Source organism: Tauraco erythrolophus, chromosome 6, assembly GCF_009769465.1.
Source record: "Tauraco erythrolophus isolate bTauEry1 chromosome 6, bTauEry1.pri, whole genome shotgun sequence".
Lineage (NCBI taxonomy): Eukaryota > Metazoa > Chordata > Aves > Musophagiformes > Musophagidae > Tauraco > Tauraco erythrolophus.
The window spans coordinates 63,713,502-63,739,131 of record NC_141470.1 but is presented as its reverse complement, the minus strand read 5'-3'; the positions used below and the strand labels follow the sequence as shown (position 1 = coordinate 63,739,131).

General features: G+C 43.6%; 1 protein-coding gene across 1 annotated transcript; it reads right to left on the bottom strand.

Moving 5' to 3' along the window:
• Window positions 1-15,907: 15,907 nt before the first annotated feature.
• SIVA1 (SIVA1 apoptosis inducing factor) lies at window positions 15,908-17,679 on the bottom strand. The gene is made up of 4 exons (XM_086613856.1): window positions 17,562-17,679; window positions 17,213-17,404; window positions 16,622-16,778; window positions 15,908-16,129 (listed from the first exon to the last, which is right to left on the bottom strand). The coding sequence occupies exons 1-4, from the start codon at window positions 17,677-17,679 to the stop codon at window positions 16,072-16,074; spliced, it is 525 nt and encodes a 174-aa protein (XP_086469982.1). The 3' UTR covers window positions 15,908-16,071.
• Between the last annotated feature and the right edge of the window lie 7,951 nt (window positions 17,680-25,630).

The window sequence follows — 25,630 nt, the reverse complement described above, 5'->3', positions numbered from 1 at the left end:
TCCATTTTATATTCTCTTCTGTAACTAAAACATCCAGTACAATCCCATTAGGATATTGCAGGCTCTTCTCCCTTTAAACTGGGTGAAGGTCACTGTGGTTTAGAGCATTCCCAACTCTGCACAAAGTGTGACCTCTCAACCTCCACAATAAAATAAAAATGCTCTTAATCTTCATTTTTCTTTCTACACTGTCACCCCTCCAGCAGATAACCTCCACATGCTCTCCAGCTGCTGCCCTGCTCTCAGGCAGGCCTCAGATGTCTTGGCTGTTATTTGAATTTGTTCCCAGTTTTCCACCTGAGAAACAAATTATAATAGTTTTTGGAGGTTTGAGGGTAAAAACTTTCCTTGATTGTTTGAATTGGATGACCTTTGCTTTAACTGGAGGTGAATTTTCTTGTCTGCTACTTTGGATGGCTTACGTGTGTTAAATGCTCGGTACAAGAGTGCTGTATTCCTTATGCTCTGAAGTGTTTGTGTTTTTTCTAAATCTTTATCAGAGAAAGTCGGCTTTGCTTTCCAGAGAGGATCTGCTAAGTCAGATTCTGTCTCCAATAGCCAGATTTAGGACGGTGGTCCCAAATCAGAGCTATCACAACCTATAGTGGGAATGCAAACTCCAAGAAGATGGAGTTGCAGAAGAGAAGCCCACAGACGTGAAGTGCTTGTGAGAGTGGCATGGGTTTCCCTGCCTGAGAAGTTTGGGAAACTGTAAGTTAGGAAGAAGGTTTGATTTGTTTCACTGTATCTAAAATTAGAACTTCAGAGGTAAAAACACACTGGAAGAAATGGGCGTATGTAAAAGGATCTTGTTTCTTCAATGTTGCAAATGAGCGTGTTTGTCTTCCACTTTTAGCTCAATTTTCTTAATAACAGGGGGGTTAATTGCGACTAGAAGTAAAACGAGAAGAACACACAGTGCCTATAGCAAATGAGAGCTTATTATCCCCAATGCAGCTGAGTGTACAGACGTTTGGTAGCTCTGTCTAATGGAACATATGTTGCATTCTAATCAGGTGGTGACTAGTTGCTCTGCCTCTGAAATCATTTTAAACAAAACCATTTTGTTACAGTAGTCCCTGCAAGCCGCTTTTTTTTCCCCTTTTTGTCTTTTTAAGTTTTAATTTTTGTAACTGCTGGTCACCATCCTGGTTTTGTGAGCGTGGTGGGTTCTTTCTTGCGGATCAGATGAAGGACTTTATGTGTGAAAACACTTATTCTCTCTGCCGTTTGTCAGCGTGCGGGTAGCTCGGTTCTCAGTTTCTCCTTTGCTGAAGCACTGCTTCGCGGGGTTGTGTGCCTGTCACTGCTCACTACCTGTTTCTCTAGAGATGGACTTTATGAATTTCTTCCTGTGATGAATGTAACCTCGGTCTATGATAAGATTCCATTTTTATAAATTTTTCCATGCTGCTTCTTCATGTCTTCTGTCATATTACCATAACTGTATTTTGCATCTCCCTTAGGTCTTTGAGTTTCTTTCAAGAAGATAATGACAACACAGACGGCCGTTGCCATGTTTTCTGAATTCTGAGGGGCTCTCAAATTCCGCACGTTTTTAAAATAATACGTGACTTTCGCCCCACAGAAGATACTATAATTATTTCGAGTACAAGAGTGAAAATTCTTCACAGAAACAGAGGAGACACAATCCCTACCCCAAATGTTGTTATCTTTAGTTATTTGTAAACTCTACTATATCGATTTCCTTGCACTATTGTGTATTACAATACAGAAAACTGTTGTGTAGTACTGAGAAAACTTAGAACAAAAAATAGTGATTGTGGTCTTCAGCGCAGTGCCTGGGAATTCATTGCAATTGGATTAAAATGATCAGAAAATACATGCTGAAACATTATATTGTTTGGGGGGAAAAAAAGCAAAACTAGTAATATTGTTCTTCCTTTGTCGTACTGAAGTACAGCGATTGGACTCCTTTGGGGGAAGTCTTGCTGACCATGCTGGGAGCAGGGACCCTAGGCTAGACCATCTCCAGAACTCCCTGCAAACCTCAGCTGGTTAATGAGTCTATCTAATGATTTAGGTCCTGGATTTGAGAGCATGTGCTTTAGTGAAGGAGGTTCCTCACGTGTGTTTTTTTTCTGTCATCTCTGGTACGTGTTTATAACTCTAGACTAACACAACCTGTCCACTACTTTCATACAGTCTATGTGACTCAGCACCAGCCTTGCTTCAAGATGCTTCCAGTAGTACAAATCCTGCATTTTTCTCATTTTCTTTTATGTCATTGGCCCTGGTCATCCCAAGTTCACTGCACTTACTGTTTTGAGCAAAGTATATGTATTCCCTGGAAGTGTTTTAAGGCCAGGTTGGATGAGGCTTTGGGCAACCTGGTGTAGTGGAGGGTGTCCCTGCCCATGGCAGTGGGGTTGGAAATAGACGATCTTTGAGGTCCCTTCCAACTCTAACCGTTCTATGATTTGTTAAATTCGTACATGTTTTATTGCATTATAGTTCTGTAAGTAATTTTCTCAGGGATATGAAGAGTATGTTGTATTCTAGTATATGGTCACTTACTGCGCTGGAGGCTGTCAGTGCCTTCCTCTGAAGCAGCAACACCAACACTGCCCTTGCATTGCTCGAGATTGGTGCAGGCAGGCTGGATACTCTAGGTTTTCTCCTGGCATGACTAGGAGAGAAAACCTTGAGTGATATTTACTTTTTCAGGTGAAGGATGATGTCTGCTGTGCGTTAGGATTTGCCCTCCAGCGGGATCCTTTGGCAGTTTCTGAAGGGCACTTCCATCTCTGGTTGATTTTGGTGGTTGCAGCTTTTCCTTCCCCGGTGTCGTGCCCAAAATAGATTCCATTGATTTTCTGTTCACCTGTCTGATACAGGTCACTCAGAAACTGTTCCTAGTGCAGGCTGGAGCTGCCAGCTCCCTTAAGGTGGCTTGTACCTGGGGATGCGCAGCCGTACCCTGTGGATCTGCATATGCTTCCAGTTTGCTGACTGCTGCTGACAATGGCAGTGTGACCTGGGTCTCCTGACAGCATGGAACCCAGGAGCTCCCACATGGCAGGAGCCCCAGCACGGCTGAGGGCAGGGGCTGGGCTGTGGAGGGCTCTTAGCCTGAAATTGGCTTTTTGTTTTTAATTCAGTGAAGTGCAAATCTGACTTTGAAGAACAATTGCAACACCTTTTCCCACACGCAGGCCTGGCACGTGCAGACAATACAGCATTTAAGTGTGGTTTTGGGGGGTTTTTTTGTTTGTTTGTTTTTAATACCTAATGAACTTTTCTAATGTATTTGATAAATTGCTTCAGTGATTTTAAAGGATTTATGGATGTGCAGAAAGATCAAAACATAAGCCTTTCAATGAACTTTAATAATGAAAAATGGAGTGATACTGTTCTTAAGATGGCTGCGGCATAGAGTGAGCTGTCCATATGGTATGTTCAGCTGCTGCGCTCTTCTTTATTCTGATATTATTGGGGGAAATGAAACTAAACAGGAAGACAGGAATACCTGTGGACAGCCCAGTAATGAGTATAAAATGAAACTGAGTAAAAACAAAGCAGGAAGAGCAAAGTCACTTGGTGCAACTGCAGACTGGAAAGTTGCAGAGGAAGGGAAGTAAAAGCAGAACAAAATGTACTTATTTATACAGGTGAGGTTGTCATAAATTTAATGTGTAACTAAGATAAAGAGATTAAACTTAGTATCTCCCTTGACTTGATTGTAAAACTTGAAATCATGTTACCTTTCCAGAGCTTTATTTTCTGTGCTCGTTTGCTCTGCTGTTAAGGAGATAGAGATCAAAAGTGACTGCTTCTTCCTTAAAATGGATTTTTTCTTTTAATTCTAGTAAGCTGCAAACTGAGTTGTGGTGAGGGTGATGCTTCCTGGGCTGCCCTGTAGTTTTCCAGGTAACTTTGAGAACTTTGTCGCACCTGTGCTTTGTCAGAGGTAGAGAGGTATCCTAACATTACAGGAAAGCACTGGGATTGACTGATGAAGTCAGGGAATGGGGCATTGGTGTCTGGGGTTCCTGTGTGCAAAACAGTCGTGTCAACTTTCTTTTCAGATCAGTGCTGGTGGCTCAGTTTTTATTAGCATTCTCTCCATACGGAAAAAAACACAGGCGCATGTTACCAGAAAGGAAAAGTCAACAAGGATAACTTTTCAAACATGGAGAAAACCCCAGATATAAATACAGCTATTTTCTAACAGGTTCAGCTGCAGTTTTCACAGTGCCGAGACGCGTGTGCGCACATGTCTAAGTAGCATCTGATACGGGCATGCAGGCTGGTGGTGGCCCCGAGCACTCCGGGGCTGCTGGGGAGGAAGGCTATAACAGCACAAAGAAGCTTGCAACTCCCCATCTGGAAAAATCCCCCACAGGAGCACAGGCAATGGTGATGCCATCTGCCTCTGCTGCAGAGTGGATCTCCTCTCCTGGGAGCAGGAGAAAAGCTGGCACATGGAGGTGGGCTTTCACTTCCCTGCTGCACTGAGGTTGGATGCGGATTGCTGGGTGTTACCTGTAGAGACCAGGCTGCTCTATTCTGTCCTCTCCCTTTTTTTCAGTCAGTTTTGTCTGAATTCCTGTTCTCTTTATTTTGCCTTTTGGCTTTCTCCTTCTGACACCTTCTTCCCCCATCTCTTCCCAGCAGACAAGAAAGAATGGATTTCTTCCTCCTCCCCTGCCTTCTCTCGTTCTTTTTTATGTCACCCTAGCCTGTTTCTGATCTTCGGCACTCCCTCCTCGAGAGTGTGCTATGAACCAACATCTCTCTTACTTTAAATAATTATTTTCTCTTGGGCAGTGTCCTGATACTGGATGCTCCTTGGATCACTTGTGGAGACTTCAGAGACCCAGTATACAGCTAAGCTCCCTTTGAAATGGTAAAAGGAGGCTGGAAGACCCTCCTTCCTTGGTCTCTCAGACAAGTGCAGGTTTAATGAGTGAAAGGAGGTATGGTGGCTAAAGCCTCCTCCCATCAGTACTATCTGGTGTGGCACACAAACTAGGAGAAAGTCCTGGCCATAGCTGCCAGCGTGGGTCAGGACCATGCCTGCTGCTTGTCTGGGTGCAGTGACCTTCCCAGAAGATACAGAATACTGAAGACAAGGAAGTATTTGACTTTAGGGCTGGACATATTAGCTGTACTCTGTATCAATGAAATGTAGCGAAGCTGCCTGAGTTAACTTTGTCATCTCACCCAAACCTGTAGGACCACTTTACGTTGTCTATATAAACCTGTAGAGTCTTTTGACTCGTGTTATGGCATGAAATACTGGGCTTACCAAAGAAAAGACCGTGCCTCCCACTGAGTTTTAAAGTGATTTCCTATTCCTATGATATTTTTCCGCATCTTCTCTGTTGCAGAAGCACAACCAGAAATCACTAGGCTAAGAAGAGGAGATAACTGCCCAGCACCTCTTGTCATTCACTATTTCTTTAGCAGAGTTAGAACGGAATCGGTTGCTTTCAAAAACATATCTGGTCATCTCTCACTGTCTGGCATCCATTTCTTTTCCAGGGCATCCCTAAATTTATGTGGTTTTCCAGCTGGTAAACATAAGAAACCTAGGGAAAGCAAAACAGACCACTTCTCTGCCCTTTTCTCTAGCTTTATCTTTTCATTGTGGTATGAACTATCAAGTTTAACCTATCCAGAGTTCTCTATAAAATACAGTTAAATCCCTGATAAGACATTGACTGAAAATTGGTGATGGAAGACATCTACACAGTTTCTTTAACTCTTTAAAACGCTTAAGAACTCTTTAAAATCTGGAAAATTTAACACCAACCTTCTTCAGCATCCTCAAGTTCACTGCCTCGGTCTACAGCCTGTATATCGTGAGACCTATTTAATCCACTTTTCTTGCAGTGTGAAAGGCTTGCAGTCTGACACAACAAAATTAGTTAAACTCTTGGACTCAAGACTTATGTCCTTTCCCACCCTACTTCTGCAAAACCACTGAGGCTTTCCATCGCTGGCACCAATCCCTCATTATCCCCTGGGTACCCACTGATTTAATTACCAAGAGGAACTGGGGGGAAGTCCTGCCAGGCAGCTCTGTCAAAGTTGCCCAAGAAGTTTCAACACCCTATTCCTGGATGATACTGTCCCATCCTATAGTTACCCTGCTTGGCTCCAGCCAGTCTGCAGATGCAGCTTCAACATCAAATCAAGACAATATAACCTCCATATTGCTCCCTTCCCAGCTCGTTCCCCTCTGCTCCCCTCCCCCCCTCCCGCCTTATTTAGGCAGCTAAGTGAAAGACAAACATATGGACTCCATAAATTCTTTTGTGAATGGCCTTGTGTTAAATACTCAGCCAAAGCAATAGTTACCATTAAACAAATAATGACAACACTAGAGCATAACACAAATTATACACAGGATGAGATCCTCAGCTGTGTAGCTCAGTTCGCCCAGTGACACTGGGCTGATTTACACCAGTCCTCTGGGCTTGGTGTTGGTGCAATCAGCTAACTGCTACGAAACCAAGAAGGAATCCACACTATCCTCTTGCAATCCTTAAAGAAGTGCTCTTGCAGCTTGCTAAACTCTGAATGAAATGAGGTTTTGTAGTGTCTGCAGAAGAAGAGTACATGATAGCAAATCTTCCAGTAAACATAGAGCATAATCAAGAATGTATCCACAGCTCAGCAAACCAGACTAAAACAACTGAAATAAAATACTGCTGGAGACAGGTTTAAATATAGACTGACTCAAAAGCATGTGAAGAGCAGTTCTACTGCCGGGGCAAACTGTCTCTCAGTAATATGAAATGCCATGGGGAATGTGTCAGAATATTTGCTATAACAAATAAACACACATGCACACACCTCCCAGCCTACTGATTTTTTTTTTTTTAAATTAATCGTAAATTCTTATGTGCAATTTAGGTATTCCCAAAGCTTTCTGCACAGTAATAAACCTTCAGAGCGCATTACATTAAAATAAGTATCAAAATAACAATCTTAAATTTATGTCACACCTTCCAAGGAGCTCAGTTCATAGCACTTTTGTGTGTGTGGCATCTGACCAGATTGTCAAAACCCATTCTTACAGGGTGCTGCAGGGTACTATAACTTAAGTGATTCACGCATGCAGCTGTTGGAACTGCTTGTTGGGTTGTGAAAAAGCTCACGGTGCCAAGTGCTGATCTAAGAGAACTCAGATCTCCATCAGCCGTCTTGGCTCTGAGTAGTTACTGAACAACAGATGGTAGCATGAGTTAGGCAAACTAAGAAAATATTCTGAGTAGAGGAATAAAGTGAAAAGCCTCACAAGAACTGAAATTCTTGAGAAAACACAGAGAACAAGTGTTGAGGTTTGAACTAGTCAGTACAAGATGTAGAAAAAATGTCACAGCAATGATGCTAAACACAAACAGGTGGGTATACAAAAGTGCATGGAGTAAAAGAGTGGAAGACTTGTACCTGTGAAGGTCCCTCTAACTTGGTTTACAATAACTTCTGGTTCTTGGTCTCACTAAGACAGGGCACTCCAATTTTGGATAGGTGAGAAACAAAAGATATTTTCAGGACTTACAGATGCTTGTGTTGAGCAGTGCTGGTAGGAACTCAAATCAATGAAGCTGTTTTCTGTAGAACTTCATTACTCCACATGATGGCTGAGTGAGAAACCTCTTGCATTCATGTGAAAGTCTGACCTGGCTAAATAGGCAGGTATCCCTACACCAGCTCTGTAAGTAACAATAAATGTGACTACACCCAACTGAGACCAAGTTCTCTCATTTTCAGAGAAGTGAGGAACTTCCAGAACAATGCAGAGTTAAACCACTGAGCAGAATATGAAACAAGCTATGGAGGAAGTATTTGAGGTGGCTTTCTAAACGTTTTTGTGAGGAGACCGTGAAAACTTGCCCATTGACTATGTATTTTCAGCCTTACATTTTACTATACTTTAATTCCTTATACTGTTCATCCAAACTGACTACAGTCCCAGGTTTCTAAGCTTGTTTTTACTAGGTTTAAAAATATTTTAAAACCTAGTTTGGGGCAGTAAATAATCTTGCTGTCACGGAAAGAGAAATCAGAACAATCAGATTACTCATTTAGCAAGGTATTACTCAGTGCAAGAAAGCGTGGGAGAATTGAGCTCCTAAAATGAAACTTGCTAGGACTGAGATACATAAAAGTGCATTAGTTTTTGTATGCAAGCTACTTAGTTGAAAATTTAATTATTTCTTTAGGCTCAGGAATCTGTATTCTGCCGAGCTACACTCTACAGCACAGCCCACCAAAACACTTCGGGATATGAGTAAGTTTCATCGTATCAGGAGCTCAAGCAGAGTACATGGGATGTAAGAGTGGACATGCTCAGACCACGTATCCTTCTACCAGTTCCTCATTTCTGACAGCCAGCAGTAATCGATGCTTAGGAGAACAGAGGAATAACGCAGCAGGTCCAAGAGTGCCGAAGAGATTCAACAGTACTGCAAATTCCCACATATTCGAAGCACCATACATGAACATACAGCCTCGCAGGCCCAAGAAAAATCATAAATACTTGTGCTTTGGATGGACTCTGAAGGCCACAGACGTGTCCCATCTGTGACCTGGAAGTCACCAGGCTTCCTGTCCATTAGCCTTGTCTCTGCACTGTAGGGTCTTCAGGACAACTGAAGCCTTCCTGCACAACGGCAACCCCCGGATCTCCTGCATAAGGGGAACCGTGCTGCCTCTGCTCTTGCTAACGCAGCCCAACACCGTTTGCCTTCACCATGGCGAGGACACACTGTGACTCAGGAGCAAAGGACCCAGGTGTCCTGGGGTCACGTATCTACAAAGCTGTTTTCCAGTCAGTCAGCACCCAGCCTGGGCTATGGATGGAGTCACTCTGTCCCCAGGGCAGGACTTTGAACTTCCCCTCACCAAATCCAGGAGGTCCCTGCTGGCCCGCTTCTGTGGCTTCCTGAGACTCCTGCACCACACCTCCCATTCAGGTACCAGCCACTGCCCCCAACCCAGCATCATCCAGGGCCTGGCTGAGGGTCCGCTCTGTCCCACTGCCCAGGTTATTAGCAAAGACATCCGATAGCACCAGTTCCAGTAACAACCTCCGAGGAATGCTGCTGATAATCAGCTGCTGGATGGGTTTGTCCTGCCTGTCACAGCCCTTTGTGTCTGACAGTCCAGCGAAGCTTCTACCCACCCGCTCAAACCACACCTCTCCAATATCACTTCCACAGCAGTGCTTTGGGGGACTGTTGAAAGCCTTGCTAACGTCAAGGTGAATGACATCATTTCTTTCCTCTTACCTGGCAACACTCATCAGAAAAGGCTTGGTCAGATACAAATTTGCCCTTGATAAATCCATGTTGACTGTTCCCAATTATGCTCTTGCCCTTCATGTGCCTGAATGCAGTGCTGGACGCAGTTTTTGTGAGGATTCACACTCTAATCTTCCTGTGGACTGAGGTCAGACTGACCAGCCTGTAAATGCCTCAAATTTTTCTCTTCGAAGAACGGCTAAACAGTCACCATTCCTCAATCATCAGGACCATCCCCCAGTTGCCACTGCCCTGCTGTGAGGGACAGCAGCCTTCTAGTGAGGTTAGCCTGCTCGCTAAGCACCCCCAGGTCCATTTCAAAATCCAGCTTCACAGTCCTACCGTTGGCACGGCAATCACTGTACTCTTTCACATCTTTACAAGAAGCAGCTTGTATGTGATATGTTAATTTAATGCAATAAAACATGGAATGTGACAGAAGGTGTTTGGGGTTTTTTGTTTTATTTTTTGTTTGTTTTGGGGTTTTTGTTGGGTTTCTTTTTAAGAAAAGTGATATAACTTACATATTGTCTAGTATATAAATACCCTTGTTTGTGATACTGATATCTTAAAATTAAAAAAAATATTAATGTGATCATTATGTTTATGCACATGATTTACATTTTGCTTTTGTCTCTGCAGACAGCAAAATGGTCCATTTTCAATTTTAGGCTGTATTTTATGAATAGTGCAAAGTATTTTTGGATTAAAAAAAAAAATGTTTTTGGATTAAAAAAAAAAAAATCTGTTTTGAAGATATTTGTTTTGGACCTACAGCTTTATGAGGGGTATATTTTAAAACATTTTCCCCCCCCCTCAACTAGCAGTCCGATTATAACCGTACCAATCAAGCTGTAAGGGCTTCAGAAAACAGGACGAACTTGGGTGAGGAGCTACGCAAAACTAACATCGTGATGCCACCGTGTGGGCACAACGCGAAACTGCTACTCAAAAGGTGCGAGGAATGACCGTTAGTTTTCTCTTCCCGATCAGGTGGAAGTGGGAGCTCCGCACAAGCTGCCGCTGGCAGTTTTCCGAACTTCAGTGCAAGTTCAAGAGCACGTGTACGCAGAACAGATCGAGACAGCACCTGGGGAAACGATGTTGGTTTTGACAGCACCGTGCAGGTCATCGAGTGGACATCTGGCCCCACTACCTACAACTGTATTTGCCAGGGAAAGAAACAGAAAGGCATCTGTACCTTACAGAGTAAGCGACAGCAGAACAAACGAAGGGGAGTCATGATTTCAGCTTTTACATTTGAGTAAAACAAGGCAACAAAATACAATTAAAAAAATCCTCAAGTTTAAAGTAAATCCTACAATCACAAAATGTTTAAGCAATAACCACCTCTGCAAGAGAAAGTAATATAACATCTATCATTAGGTTTTAATGGAAATCACAACCACGAGAACTAAAAATTGTAATAAAAGTGTAAGCTATAATAACTTGATTCTAGCTGAGGCTGAGACTTTTCCTTCAGGAAAAAAAAAACAAAATAACAAAAGCCCAGAATACACAACACTCGCGAAGATCATTAAAACTTGTATCACAATGATAGCAGTTCAAAACGCAATCAACTATAAAAAGTATGATATTTCAATTGCTTTAGAAATAAACTAACTATACAAAAGAAAGAGTTATGCATAACTGTGATAGTCATTAACATATTATAAAATTTACAGTGTCTGATCACTTTCACTCTACTGCAATTTTATTAATGTAAAAGAGAAAGTAAAATTTAGAATAATTTTCTTCCAATTTTGTATCCCCAGGCAGGGTTGGTCTTTGAATTACATAGCTCCTTTTCTTTTTTTTTTTTTAAGAAGTATTAACATTTTCCAAAGCCTCTTGGCTACTTTTAATAGGTTAACCAATTTGCTTCAATATGAAAACACAACGTTCAAAGCTTTGCTACCTTCCCCTGCATGAGTCAGTAATGAAAAACCCTGCAGAGCATGGAAGTACCAGCACAGGGAAACTCACGTGTTTTTTCCGAGCCTTGTCTGTCCTCATGCAAGAGCCTGCTGGAAGAAAGATCTCTCTTGGAAGCGCCTCCCACCAACCCTCTCCTTTCACATTGGCAAAGCTCTAATACCAAACATTACTCTACAAAGTTTGGCTACACAAAATTTGTGCTGCTGTACCCATTTTTTTTTTTTTCTGCCCGTTGGTAGAGCGCTTCTGTTGGATGGTTTGAGGCTTTCCTCCCTTTGCTCGGGCAACTCCACCCATTTCGGCAATAGCTTGGGAACTAGGCTTAGTCTGACAATCGATGGTAAACCACTGCATAGAACCGGAGACAGGCTTGACATGCACAGAATAAACTGTGGAGAAATACTGCCACGCTCCGTACTATCTGGAGTTTCCTCAGGCAGCGATGACTTCATGACTAGGCAGTCAGCACTGTTGGAATCCAGATGGAAGGTAAAGGTGGCATAAATAGCTACTGGTTGCATCATCTGCCAGAATGAAACAGTAATATAACTAACCCAAACTTACAAGGGAGGGTCCAGAGGAGGGCCACAAAGATGGTAAGAGGGCTGGAGCACCTTTCCTATGAGGACAGGCTGAAAGAGTTGGGGCTGTTCAGCCTGGAGAAGAGGAGGCTCCGGGGTGACCTTATAGCGGTCTTCCAGTACCTCAAGGGGGCCTACAAGAAAGATGGGGAGAGGCTGTTCAGGAGGGCCAGTTGTGATAGGACAAGGGGTAATGGTTTTAAAACAGAGGGAGGTAGATTCAGGTTGGATATTAGGAAAAAATTTTTTACCATGAGAGTTGTAGAACACTGGAACAGGTTGCCCAGAGAGGTGGTGGATGCTCCACCCTGGAGACGTTCAAGGCCAGGTTGGATGAGGTCCTGAGCAACCTGATCTAGTTGGAGATATCCCTGTTCCTTGCAGGGGGGTTGGACTAGATGACCTTTGAAGGTCCCTTCCAGCCCTAACGATTCTATGATTCTATATGTAAGTTTGTACACATGTAGATAGCATAGGTGGGGGGTTAATATTGGTGAAGTTTTACTAGGATTCAACTTTTTAATCCACTCTAACCTTGTCAAAACATGCAGCCATCATACAACTATGATACAACTACATCAGCAGGGTCCTGCGTGGTTGAAGAGAGAAGTATGTATTATTTGCATAGTGCTGGCATTCACTGTTGTTGAACCAATTCGCCTAGAGCCTAGTTCTGTGTTTTCAAAAGAATCAGACTTAAACCTAGGGACAAAGATACTGTTTCCATTTCTACTTCTTGGTTGCACCTCTTCAGAAAAGATTCAGAAGATTTAAACCATTTGTAAATTGCTGCTGCTTCTTAGTTATTTCACAGCAGATGGTACCAATATAGCACAGAAGTGAAGCATAAATGTCTCACCATGTTTATAAATATAGGTACACCTAAATAGCTCGGGGTTTGTGCCCTGTCCTGAGATAAAACACAGCTGCATCTAGTTATCACCTGCCCAGAAAGAAGAAAAAACAACCCAACAAAAAACAACCACCGAAAAAAAACACAAAAAAAAACCCGCCAACAAGGAAAACCAAACCAAACAAATATCCATGAATTGGCTACAAGTCAGGGTCGAAATGGGTAGGATGCTAAAAGGAAAGGAGGGGAAGAGGCCTAGGTGCTGGCTGTATCACACAAAAGAGGTACCAACCACACAACAGCACTTGTTAGATTTGTGTCCTAAGATTTTTATTTTTTTTCTTTTAGGCTGTCTGGATCATCTGTGTAAGGTTTCACTTTTCTCTTGGAAAGCAAACAGGCTTCTGACCCGATCTACAAAACATACAGACTTGGTCACTGCGTGCACAGGACGGAGGTGATTTGTGTAACCACCAAGAACACACCACTACTGTGAGGGACACGTGTAATGGCTAAACGCTACTGAAAGAGACAACTCGAGTCTATTTGATCTTTTTACTGAAGTTCTTCAAAACATTGAGTGGTTTTGTTCTAAAGCAGACTGTAGATACTGGAGACTCCTGAAGTCATTTACCACCTTAGATTGTCCCTAAAGGAATATCTAGTATCTCTGAAACCATGTATTTCTAGTATTTACTCACATATTAGGCTCAAAGGAAATTGTTTTATCCTGATCGGATCAGTGGACTTCCTTTCAGACATAGAACTGTGCTCTTTGAGACGTACTTCACCAGTACTGATAGACAGGCGTCAGAAGAAGTTTCTCATCCATCTGTGTAATCATTACTGTCGGGTATTTTCACCCATCAATATGCTGACTCCTCAGAGGAGCTCCCTCCCTCTGAAGGCAAACTTTGATTTTTGACACTTTGCAGTGAATAGGAGGGGAAGAACACGTGATAACAACAAAGCACAGTATAAAACCCAATTTCCTGCTCAATTAATAAGCCAGACAACTTCTCTGGCTCTCCTATGCAGGCCTAGGAGTACCCAATGTACAGCTCTATGACTGGTAGCAACAGACAAGGTCTTGTGAGTAGGAGGTAACTAGACAAAGAGAAAAATCTTTGGACCTCTCGCCCAAAGAGTCTTCCCTTCCCGTAGGTTTTTTCTGTAGACAATATAAAGATTTAAAAACAGTCCCCAGTCCTACCTTCCATTGTTTCCCCAGGACTAGAGCAGGAACTTTCCTCATTAATATGAGTCTTTTGGGAGATACAAGCACATGACAAGCAGTTTTTCACACCTTCTGAAGCCAGAGAAGCAAGTGAGCTGGCAGCCACTAAAAAACATCTCTCGTGTGTATGATGCACCACTCCTATGCAAGAGTTGATCACACTGTTCCATGCTCCTCTTGCCCTGCTCCTCCCAGCCTCTAACCTTTCTCTTCCAGCCTTCCTGCTCGTTTCTTCTCCCAGCTCTTCACTCCCATCAGGTATCTGTCCTAAAGAACAACCACCTTTCAAGGGGCAGGCTAGAGGACAGCAAATAAGAACTTTTAAGCCACGAAACCCATGTCATTGTTTACAGAGGACAGCTTTCTATGAAATACAGCAGTGACTAAATAAGCCAAAAAAAAAATCTCTATTGACTACTTTGAAACACACATTATTTATAAACAACATGTCTCATCTCTCCAGGAGCCTAGAAGCAAAACAGTATTTTCAGTCCTTCACCCTCAGGAGAGAACGAGAAGCAGCAGACACATACTTAAAGGTTTCAGTTTGAAAACTATGCTTGACTGAAAAACATTTTTGTTCACTGCTTAGAGCTTCAAATTAATCAAAGCTAAGTTTAAAAACTGTTTCCTAAAACTAACATTTAAACGCAAATTTTAAAGGTAACATTTTAACATCAAAAAGTAACCCACAGATCCTTCCCATTCATAAACCTCAGCTTTGTGTTTTACAATTACCACAGGAATAACATTTTTATCTGCCCTATGACACCACACAGCTGGGAGCTGCACCAGGGATCTGCCACCATCCTGTCCATCTATTACAGTTTTGAAAAGACAGATCTGACTGTGGAATTACTGCACACACTGACTAATACTTTTACTACTAGTTCACTTGACTGACTTGGACTTTTGGTTTGTTTTAGGGGTAGGGAAAAGATTCACGGCTGCTCAAAATCAAGACTGGAGTATAAGAACTAGCAAACTCTCCCGTTTTAACTGGCTGAAAAGCATGCAGAATGGGGAAACAAAAATCACCAGCCAGACTACGCTAGCACACAGATGGCTGACCTAATAGTGAAGCGACCCCACTAGGATATCCTAAAGGGCACAAACACTTTTAAAGTGTCTCTGCATAGTTACACAAGGTATTACACTGGGGCTAGGAACAACATCATCCTGCACTCCATTGTGCTGATATACCCAAAGCCATGCAACGTGCAGCTATGAAGCAGCATAGTGCTGCTCGGCAAGAGCTGCCACCCCACTCTTTGCTAAAGCACCTATTGTTCTCTTTGGTTAGTTACAGTACTCTGAAATGTAAAAACATCCAGTATGCTTTCAACAGCACGTCAAATAAAGATGTCCCCACAAGAAAGAAGTCAGTCTCTCAACTGAGTTAGCATTGCAAGGGCCCTTCAATTTCTTCAAACAGAAATGGCTAGAGTGGAGAGGAAGAGATAAAAAATGGCTAGAGTGGAGAGGAAGAGGTAAAAAAAAAAAGTTACTCCATGCACAACATACTCATCACAGCTGAGAACACTGGGAAGCATGAGCAGCAGACTTTGCTTTGGGAATTCAGGGCAAATAATTTTGGAAACAGGGCATTAGCTACGAGTGCCATGAGAATTTCTTCTCTTTCCATTCAAGCTGTCCGTAATCGTAAGATGTTTGTGACAGTTCATAAAAAAAATTACCAGAAATCAGAAAATTCTCTATTTGGAAAAGCATTCAGGCCTGGCGGATTTTCCTCATTAGCTCATAAAACAAAATGTTGTGCGTCTAGGATAGATCTACACTCACCTGAAAACACACACGGAGTTATTCTCGTCCATTCTGATCCCACAAAGGGTGCCCTGACATTAGCAACAAGTGGAGAGACACTGAATGGATATTCTAAATTATATACCACAAAAGGAACACCAGGTAAGAGCACAAAGTAGCCCCTGCCAGACAGGCATATCACAGCTAGAGACAAAGCAGAAAGTTGACTCAAAATAATCTAGAAATCCTCAAAATATATAAGTTTATTTAGCTACAATATTAAAAAGTACAATATAAAGATATAAAACATAGAAATTCCATAATTAATTCACATGCTAAAAGGATTAATTGATCAGCTGTAAGGAGGAGACTTCATGAAATTTACGGACGTCTTAGCCATAAAGGCTACTTCATTAAGTTTCAGACTTGAAATATCGAACAACCATTGCAGAGAACTTGCTCTCCCACATCACCATAACTAGGGGAAAAAAAAAAAAAAAGAAAACCAAAAGAAACAAAGTCAGTGTGCCTACTGTTTCTGGAACATAACAAAAAATGCCATCCTATTCCATTATCAACTGTTACCACGGGACTCCCACGCAACGCTCTCAGTATTTCTTTATATCATAGAACTGTTAACAATACACAAATTTAAGATTACTTCTTAAGACTGCATTCATTCATTCATCACTGGCCAGCATACTATACTGCTGGTGGGAAAGGAAGAGGAATTTTTGCCTCTTAGAACATTTATACAAGAAGTTAAACTACGCTTGCACTAAGACTGATTATAGTACTTCAGACAGGCATTTTACATTCCATGTTTTACTGCCGCTAAAGCAGTATATGAGAAGAATTCAAGTTGTTTACATAGTTGAGCTAGATATCTTGTTGGGTCTTATATTGACTATAGCCAATTTTCAGTGCATATATCATTAAAATAGGCTTAAAAAAATTACAAGGCACTTACTCAATAGTGGAGCACAAAGAACAGGTAACTGTGTTACAGCAGCTGCAGAGCCTGCTGCAGTTCTGGCAGATGAACTGGTCACACTGCGTACATGCTTCTTTGACATCCGCGGTTCTTACACACGATGAACAGGCTTTGGAAACTCCCACGGGTGGAACTGCTGGGAAAATACGCAATTAAGAAGAGAGGTACTTTAAAGCAAAACAGAGAGCGCCTGGAAGTTTCAAGAACTGCAGAATATGGTTCCACTCAGCAGTACAGCTACAGGTGGCAGCACTTGGCGGAACACACTTGCAGGCACCAGCACAGGGCGTACCGCTCGTAACTTCGTTGGTTCTTTTTCTGGGCAACAGCAAGACCGCGAAGAGATTCTCGAGCGGACCACACATGCAACAGTTTCTAAGCGCGTCAGTGAAGCTCAAATCTGACGCTTCCTTTTAAAAAAAGGCAATAAAGAAGAAGTGCGGAGGGGGGAACACACCCCCAGCGTTTGCCGGGATGCCCCGGGGGTGGGACAGCAGCGCCCGCAGCCCGGCTCAAGCAAGAGCGCGGCGCTGGCCGCCCGCCCGCCCAGGCGGGGCCCGCACTCACCCTTCTCCGCGGCGGCGGGGCGCCTCAGCAGTTTCCCGTCGTGGCCGATGAGCAGCTGCCCGCTCCAGCCGCGTCCCGCGCTGCCGTCCTGGGCCTCCCCGCCCGGCTCTGGCGAGCGGGCGGCCGCGCAGGTGGCGGCAGGGCCGGCCATGTACGCCTGGGCGCCCCTGAAGAGCAGCCGCCGGGTTCTCTCTGCCGGCGGGAGAGGAGAGAAAAGAAGAGTTAGGGGCAGCCTCGCCGCTGAGCGCCCCGCCGCAGCGTCCGTCAGGAGGGAGGGAGGGGCCCGCGGGCACAGGCCGGGCCCAGCGGGGCGCCGGCTCCGGCGCCTCCGCCTCTCCCGCCGCCTCACCGAAGACCTCCCGGCGGTACTCCTCGCCCCGCACGCCGCGGCCCAGCTCGCGCAGCCCCACGCGTGTCTTCCGCTGGAGCGGCGCCGCCTCCCCGAAGGGGCAGGAGCGCTTCGGCATGGCGGGCCCGGCCGCGCCAGGCACCGCCCCCCCCCGGCGGCCGCCCGCGCTCCGCCGCGTCACCGTCGCGCCCGGCCAATGGCGGGGCAGCAGCGGAGCGCGAGGGCGCGGGAGGCGGGAGGGGGGAGCCCCCCGCTCCCCTCCCCATCCTGAGGCGCTTCGGGGCCGGGACCGCTCGGTTCTCCTCGCAGGGAAGCGACCGCTTCTCCGGCAGGAAAGTTTCGCTCTCCGCCGCGTCCCGAGGGCTCGCTGCCGCCCGCCGGGGTGGCGTGCGGCGCCCGGCCGGCCCCGCCGCTCCACCCGCCGCCGCTCCTCACGCGTCTCGGCGGCTAGAAGTCCTCTCCTCCGCGGATGTGATCCGTAGTGTGGAGAACGCGGCAGAACAAAGCAAAACAAAGTTTTGGAGCTTGGGTTTGTCAGGAAACCCTCTCTCCCTGTTAGCGTTTTCAGACCCCTCTCCCCTTCTGCAAATTCTGCGGGTTACGTTTATGTTCAGGCTCAGGCAGGTCTTCCCAAAACGTAAGCTGCCTGCCAACGTTGTAGCTGTCAACATGCTGTAGAACCAAGGAAAATGTGCACAAGTTCAGGAATTCACTTTTTTTCGAAACCACCAAGGAGACCGGAGAACCTCTGGCCGCCAAGGGCGCTGCTCGGCAGCTCCAGGAGCAGCAGTGGGATCCCCCCGCGGGGGCTCGGTGGGGTTCCGGGGGCTGGCGCTTGGTTTCGCTCAAGTTATGGAGCTCCCGCGGGCTTTCTGCTGTCACTGTGCGACAGGGAATTGCTACAATTAACGTCCTGGTTGTAGGTACGCTGCCCATAGCACACTAGGTAGCGCTTTGTAGATTAAAAGTGTGTGTCCTGTTCAATTCGGAGTCAGTCTGGTTACTATGTATATTTGCAAATATACTTGTTATCCTCAAGGCAAACCAGACCTTCAAAAGCGGTGTTGGTGTTCCTGGTGCAATGTTTGGCATCATTTGAAGAACGTAGTCAGTCACAACAGTTGCATTTCTTCCAGAGAGGTTTCTGAATACAAATCTTCACCTGTACATGCACTAGGATTCCGGACAAAGTCACAACCAAGTATAGAATCATGGAATCATAGAATCATAGAATCATAGAATCGTAGAATGGTTAGGGTTGGAAGGGACCTCAAAGATCATCTATTTCCAACCCCGCTGCCATGGGCAGGGACACCCTCCACTACACCAGGTTGCCCAAAACCTCATCCAACCTGGCCTTGAACACTTCCAGGGATGGGGCAGCCACAACTTCGCTGGGCAACCTGTTCCAGTGCCTCACCACCCTCAACGTCAAAAATTTCTTCCTTATATCTAATAGAAATCTGCCCTCTTTCAGTTTGAATCCATTGCCCCTTGTCCTATCACTACACGCCCTTGTAAAAAGTCCCTCTCCAGCTTTCCTGGAGTGATTTTTCCATCAATGAACACCAAAACCATGCTTCCGCTGGCTGCTGAACTGCTACCAGTTTGCAGGTACAACCACACTATTTCATACGGTTAAATGCAATGATTTTTTATTTTTTTATTGTAGAGCTCATCAGCCCAGCCCTGTGGTTCGTGGAGTGGAAGCTATGCTTGTAGTGTACAGTAATTCACGAAAATCCCTTCTGAGCTGCAAAGTCCGACTCCTGCCATGCTTTCTCTAGCTGTGCAGATTTCTGCTTTTCCTTTTTCTGCATGTACTTGCAAATGCATGCTTAAAGATGTTCAGCCGACAATTTTCCACTGCATACTGAAAACTTATCGTCTTTTCTTTGTCTCTAGGGAAATTTCTTTGTAAATATTCATTAGATATACACTCCGATGTCCCTGAAGCTCCCTGGGGAATATGGGTGAATCAGAATGTAATCCCAGTCAGACAGAGCCCTGTCAGGATAGAGGGCAGCAGATCATACGTTTCATTATTATGGCACAGGAACTCGGCTGTCTGAGAACTGGATGAAATACAAACAAAAAAAGTTAAAAGCGCTGTTCTGCTTGTGAAGGAGTGCTTTGAAGCGCTGATCCCAGAAAAGGAAGTAGATTTGAAAGTGAGCAGCGTGTGCTGCGGCAGTGCTGCTGGTGCTGTCACCAGAGGGCAAATTTAAGGGCACTTTCCCTGAGGGCTGATTACATTTGACATGTGCCACCGCCACCCCCACTGCAGGACAGATGCAGAAATCTTCTGTTGCAGCTAGCTGAGTCAGCCTCAGATGGTGACATCTCTTAATTGCTTTACAAGCCTCAGCCTTATCAACATCTGCTACTGATCAGCTATTGCCTATTTCTAAGCTATAAAGGCAAAATAATTCTGTCTGGTCTATACCCTCGTACCTTGGCATCCTACAGAAAGGGAATTAGTTCATCTGCCAGTCTGTTGACTGGTTACCCGATAGAATGATTCTGAGTGCTTTGTTAGTTTCGTAGCAGTAAACCTTGAGGAAGATCCACTGTTGATTTGGAAGTGTAAGAAAGGCTGAGATCTGATCTGGCAAAGCTTGCTGGCACTGAGCATTCATGAAAATGAATGCTGACAATTACCTAGGTTAGTTAATGAGACCATTTGTTTTGTTACACAGCTTCTGAATATGAAAAAAACCCACAACCCAACCAACCAACTCAAACAAATCCCAAACCACTAATGGTAATTGTTCAATACGATGATTTTGGTTTATCCTTGAAAATGTGTTTGGGAAAAAAAGCAGAGAATAAAAATGACAGTCATTTTCTTGCTACTTTGCTTCTCTTATGCCTGTGTGAATACTACAGACAAATTGCCTGGTTGATAGCTTTGTCACTTACAAAACAAAGAAAAATTGCACGGCATTTTTTTCCAATAGCTTTCACTTCCAGTAAGCAATTTTAAAGAGCAAAATAGACTGGATTATACTTACTAAGTCTGTCTCTCCTAATATTCGACTTCTACCAGTAAGTCAAGAAAGTCAGAGCAGACACAGAAGGACTCTGGCCATACTTCACCTTCATTGTTTCTAGTAGTTTAGAGTTCAGAAATTTTCTGAGCCAAATTTCCATCTGGATTCTAATATTTAATAGTTGTCAGGCCTACTCCTCGTTAATTTGTCCAGCCCTCTTCTCAAAACTGGCAATGTATAATTTCTTATTTTGTCTAGCAAAGCTTATAACTTAGCAATATATTATTTTTTAAAAATACTTCATCTGGTTCATTTTCTGTTTGCCACCTGTTAATTTCCTTGGGTGTCTCCTATGTCTGGCTTCATAAAAAATAGTGAATAACCATTCCCTATTGACTCTCTGTATAACATCCATGACTACAAAGATGTCTGCCATGTTATTCTCCTTCATCTTTTATTCAAGCCAAAATACATTTTTTTGTCACATTGAAGCGCTGCTTTGCAGTGTGTTCTGATCCACATCACCTGTGCCACATCCCAGTGCACAGCACAGGAAGCCTCAGACATGCACCATTGCTCTGGAAAGGGATTGGGGTGCGTGGGAAGGGAGGGAGAGAGCCCTGGATGCCCCAAGAGCTTTGGGCAGCAGGAGACTAGGTGGCTGAGTGCACCCAGCATAACTAAGCTGCAGGGTACAGACAGCACCAAATGTCCTTTTCCATACCTCTCATGGTCTCTGATGTCCTTCCCGAGGTTGGGTAGCCAGTGTGCCAGCTGCGGGCATGCATCTGGGCCTAATAATTCCTAACTTCTGATTCATCATTTTGATTGCTGCTGAAGTACCAAACTGATGCTTTCAGGGAACTATTCATCAGTGGCTCACAGCATGCCCCCCGGAGTGCTAACCACTTAATTCAGAACCCATCACTCCACGTACATAACTGGGGTCATATTTCCCCCTCCATGTTATTGTGTACTTACTGATGTCACCAATTTATTGCCTGTATACCCAGAGCCTCAAGAATACGTGGCTGTAGGTCTTCCCAGGTGGCTTTTGGACCTGACTTTTAACAAAAATGCAGGAAATGCTGATATGTCACTGCTCACCTCCCTTCCTCAGAGTACTTGTAAACACATGGAGTTGCCAGAACCTTCCCCAGGTTTACCAATACACAGTCCTCAGGATCACATTGATCTCTTTGTAAGAATTAGCATGAAATTATTTCCTCACTGAGACCAATGTAATTAAATATAGCACATTCAGACATCAGCTACAAAAGAATTTGCCTATAAAATGTGTAGATTTAGGTTTTCAATACTCCAGTAAGCAATGGCACATTTTAAGATTTCTGTTTCTGATTCATCTGTAAGACAATCACGATAAATGTTTGCCTGTCAGCCAATGTTTTCAGCTACTTCAAAATATAATTAGAAACAAATAGGTAGACTGGAATAAAAATCACAGAAAATGTAAATTACAGACATTCCAAATCGAGACTGGATGCTTTCATAAAAGGAAAGGAACTTACAAAGTTGGACAAGAGCAAGTTGAAGAAAATTCTGCCTTCTGTTTTAGGCAGGGTTGGACAAAATAGGACTGATTTGGCTTTGTGAATCTAAATGTTCACCAGTCTTACTTTTTTCTGTCTGCACCTTGTTTTGCAAGCAACTTTTATCCATCTACTGTAAAAAATGTTCCATTTTCAGAAGAGGTGGCAGATAAATAGCAATCCAGTAGATTATGCTAGCTTTTAAACTATTCCAAACGTCTCATAGGAGGTTCCCACAAGTGTTGGAGGACGTCAAAGATATTTTACCCTTCTCTCCAGCTTCTTTTAGACCAAAGCCCTCCTCTTGTAGTAAAAACTTCACGTTTATTCTATTCTTTCATTATTAGGCCATTTAGAAAGAAATTGAAACACAATACCTGGAGGTGGGACTCTTTAAATCAAAAAACTTTAAATCAAGTTTTCTTAATGATTTATCTCAATTTGTAGTGATACAAAACCAATTAATTTTGGCCAACTTTTTGGTTCTCTTCTGATGTTTTTGTGATAAAACAGCGAAAGGAATATTCTGGAAATTCTTGGAAGTGGAATGAATGTTATAAGTAGCTGATGTAGTTGGCCGGGCAGCAGCACGCAGCCTGTGCTAAGCCAGCTGGAATATCGGGATGCACACACATCCTCGGCGTAAGACTGAAGTAAAGCGCTGTGCCCCGTGCACTCAGCCCCACCATGCTCTTCCTTCTGAGCTCTGCAGTATGGATTCTAAGATAAAAAAAAAAAACACCAAAACCACAAAAAACAAAAAACCTTGAATAAATCTGCTTTCACTAGAAGGGCTGGGGGCAGTTTCCTCTCTTCTCTGCTCTTTTGGTATGGTGGCACCTCAGCCTTAGCAGACAACATGTTTACAACTCAGATCAAAGGGCTACGCCTGGTTCAGATGTTATCTGTCCACAAGTGCATGTCACTTTACCACGACTTGTTAGCAACAGGGTTCGTGCCCTCATCTTGATGAGTTGGTCCGAGCACCAGAAAAACCTTTAATAAGCCAGTGATGTGCAGGACTAAGGGCCGGATCTTGAAGTATGCTGCTGTTAAGCCAAAGTTGTGCCATCTTGGAATGGCAGCCAGTACTCACTCTTAAATTAGCATGGTGTGGTTGAATTTCACAGCATGTTACTGTTCTGCCTGCTATGCGACACACCAGTTCTGCTCAGACCAAAACACGCGAAGGCCCCAGCTACACTAGAGGGCACTCTCAAGGCTGTAAATTTTTACTGCTCTTGCAAAGATCTTACTGTTCTGCTGACAGCAATGCGCGGGGTTTACAAGGAGGCTGCTGTCTCCAGTCTGGTTTTTTCGTGATTGCTCCTGGCCTTTCCACGTGTGTGCCTTCATTTCTGCTGCACGCAGTTTCCTTTTATTTTGCCTTTCCAGATTATTTTGATCTACCAGGAAAAAAGAAAACTGAGCTCTGACAGTGGTAACTGCCATTACTGACATAACATGGTGCCACAGCGTTCTGATTTCTTCCTCTGCAGGTGACGATGTTTTTCATTTAATACTAGGTGGTTGTCGTAACAATTCTTTAAATTTGTGTCCAAATGGTGCTATTCCATTATTCTATACGGATTTACTTGGCAGAGGCTACAAGTACCTTTTCACTAGTCCCACACAGTACAAACCATCTTCTCACTCACCCAGCATGGGAAGGGCTGGACAAAACCTTCCTTCCTCCCTCCACATTGCAGTTGTACCAGTCCAGGTCTTGTTATTTTGTTGGGGAAAGAAATCCTTGCTTTGAGATAGCTTTGTATGTTGTGCCTTGTGTGCTCGACTTTATCCACTTCCCAAAGCAGCCATTAACCCAGCATACATCCGTTCAGCTGGTAGGGATCCGTGCATGCTGGCAAAGCACCTGGCTCTCGGCCCTCACTATGTCTAACAAATGATTCCCCAGCAGCAACCCACAAAGTGTGTTTGTTTTCAAGATGTATGGCTGCATTGTCAATCTTGGATAGAAAACATCTCTGTCCAGAAAACAGAAGCTGCACAGAGTCAGAGTAACTCTGAATGTTGCCAGGATAACATGCCACAGGGGCCATCCCTAGAGCTAATGTGGAAATTCTCTTCATACAGCTTTTTCGGTTGAAATCTGCTTACGCTGGGAAGTCTTGAAGGCACTCATTCTATCTCCTTGCTCTCTGCTGAGCAGTACCCATGAGTCGTGTGATGTAAGCTATAAAAGTAATGTTCAGTTCCAGGCCTAGCATCCAGGGTGCCAGTTAATAGAATGAGACTTTTCTGTGCTGCTGGTGTGTTTCCCCTGGATGGAAATCATCAATACATTTTGTGTAGGGCTCAGACTTCCATCAGTACCAGCTTTGGTATTTTAATTATGTAGTCTGGTGCAAATCAATCTCTAATAGACAAAACGTCTTATCCTATTTGTAATGCCTTAACTAGCTAACATCTGTTATTTCTTCCACTTGAATTCTTTTTCATGTATATTAAAATGCATTATAACTCATTCTATATATTTATGCTCAGTACCTTCCTGCCATGTATATGCATTCATCTTTTTTCTTTTTCTTTTTTTTTTCCCCTGCATGAGAATTTCAGAGGAGATATTGGTGTGACATAATCGTATCTTTTTTTCTTCTGTTGTATCTTTCCTGTCTGCAAGATTTGGAAGATCTCCAGATTGATGGTGAAGGTGTTCAGTTTTGCCTCTGTTTCTAATACTGATTCTTTATGACTACTTAAACTCTAGGAAAACTACTTGTATGTACAAATATATCACCACTGAAACTGGTGCAAATATAAAACTGTAATATTGGCATTGAATAACTGACTGAATAATGGAGGAGACTAGCCTGACATTCCTCCTGGCTTTTCAAAATACACAGCTCTCCAGTATTATCCCAGACACTGGTTCTTTTGGCCAAGTTCAGCATCCAGCACATGAGCTTGCTGCTGTTTTATCCCAACTTCAATTCTTCTGGCAAAGTCGGAGGTGCTTCTTTGTCCAGCCTTCTATTTATTTCAGTACCCAATACAGGCAAGTAAAGATCACTGAAGACACATTCTTATTTTGTCTGCAGAGCGTATATACTTCTAATCAGTGGACCAAATCCTCAGGAAATGGGTTTGATGTCTTAGCTACCTTTTCCAGTAATCTTCTTTAGAAGCTATAGATAGAAACTTAATGCTGTTTCAGAATGGCAAGGCAAACCTTTTGTGAACTTACTCCAGTAAATATCTTCAAACTGTATTTTATCTCACATAGACATGGTTATGGCCCCATTGGTACAGATATAAACTGCATTCCTGAATTCTGAAAGAATGGGTCTATGCAACTGCAAGGTAGGAAGAAATGCTTCTAATAATCTTTCAAGTTGAGAGTGGTATTGTATTACCTGAGAACTGAAAATACAATATTTTTGAAGGCGGCAGTGAAAAATTATGCTGACAATCAACGGGTTAATAATCTAGAGTCAGTAGTTTGCAAGACTTCAGCAATTTTTTAAAAGAAAGGATCACTAAAAACATGGAAGTAAATGCAAAA

Bases quoted from the DNA above. Each gene is read 5' to 3' on its own strand.
- SIVA1 (XM_086613856.1), bottom strand. From the start codon at position 17,679: ATGCCGAAGCGCTCCTGCCCCTTCGGGGAGGCGGCGCCGCTCCAGCGG. The intron at 16,779-17,212 runs GTGAGTGCGGGC...TTTTCCCAGCAG, and splicing joins CCCCGCCGCCGCGGAGAAGG to TTCCACCCGTGGGAGTTTCC. The intron at 16,130-16,621 runs GTAAGTGCCTTG...TTTTTCCCCTAG, and splicing joins TCTTTGTGCTCCACTATTGA to TTATGGTGATGTGGGAGAGC.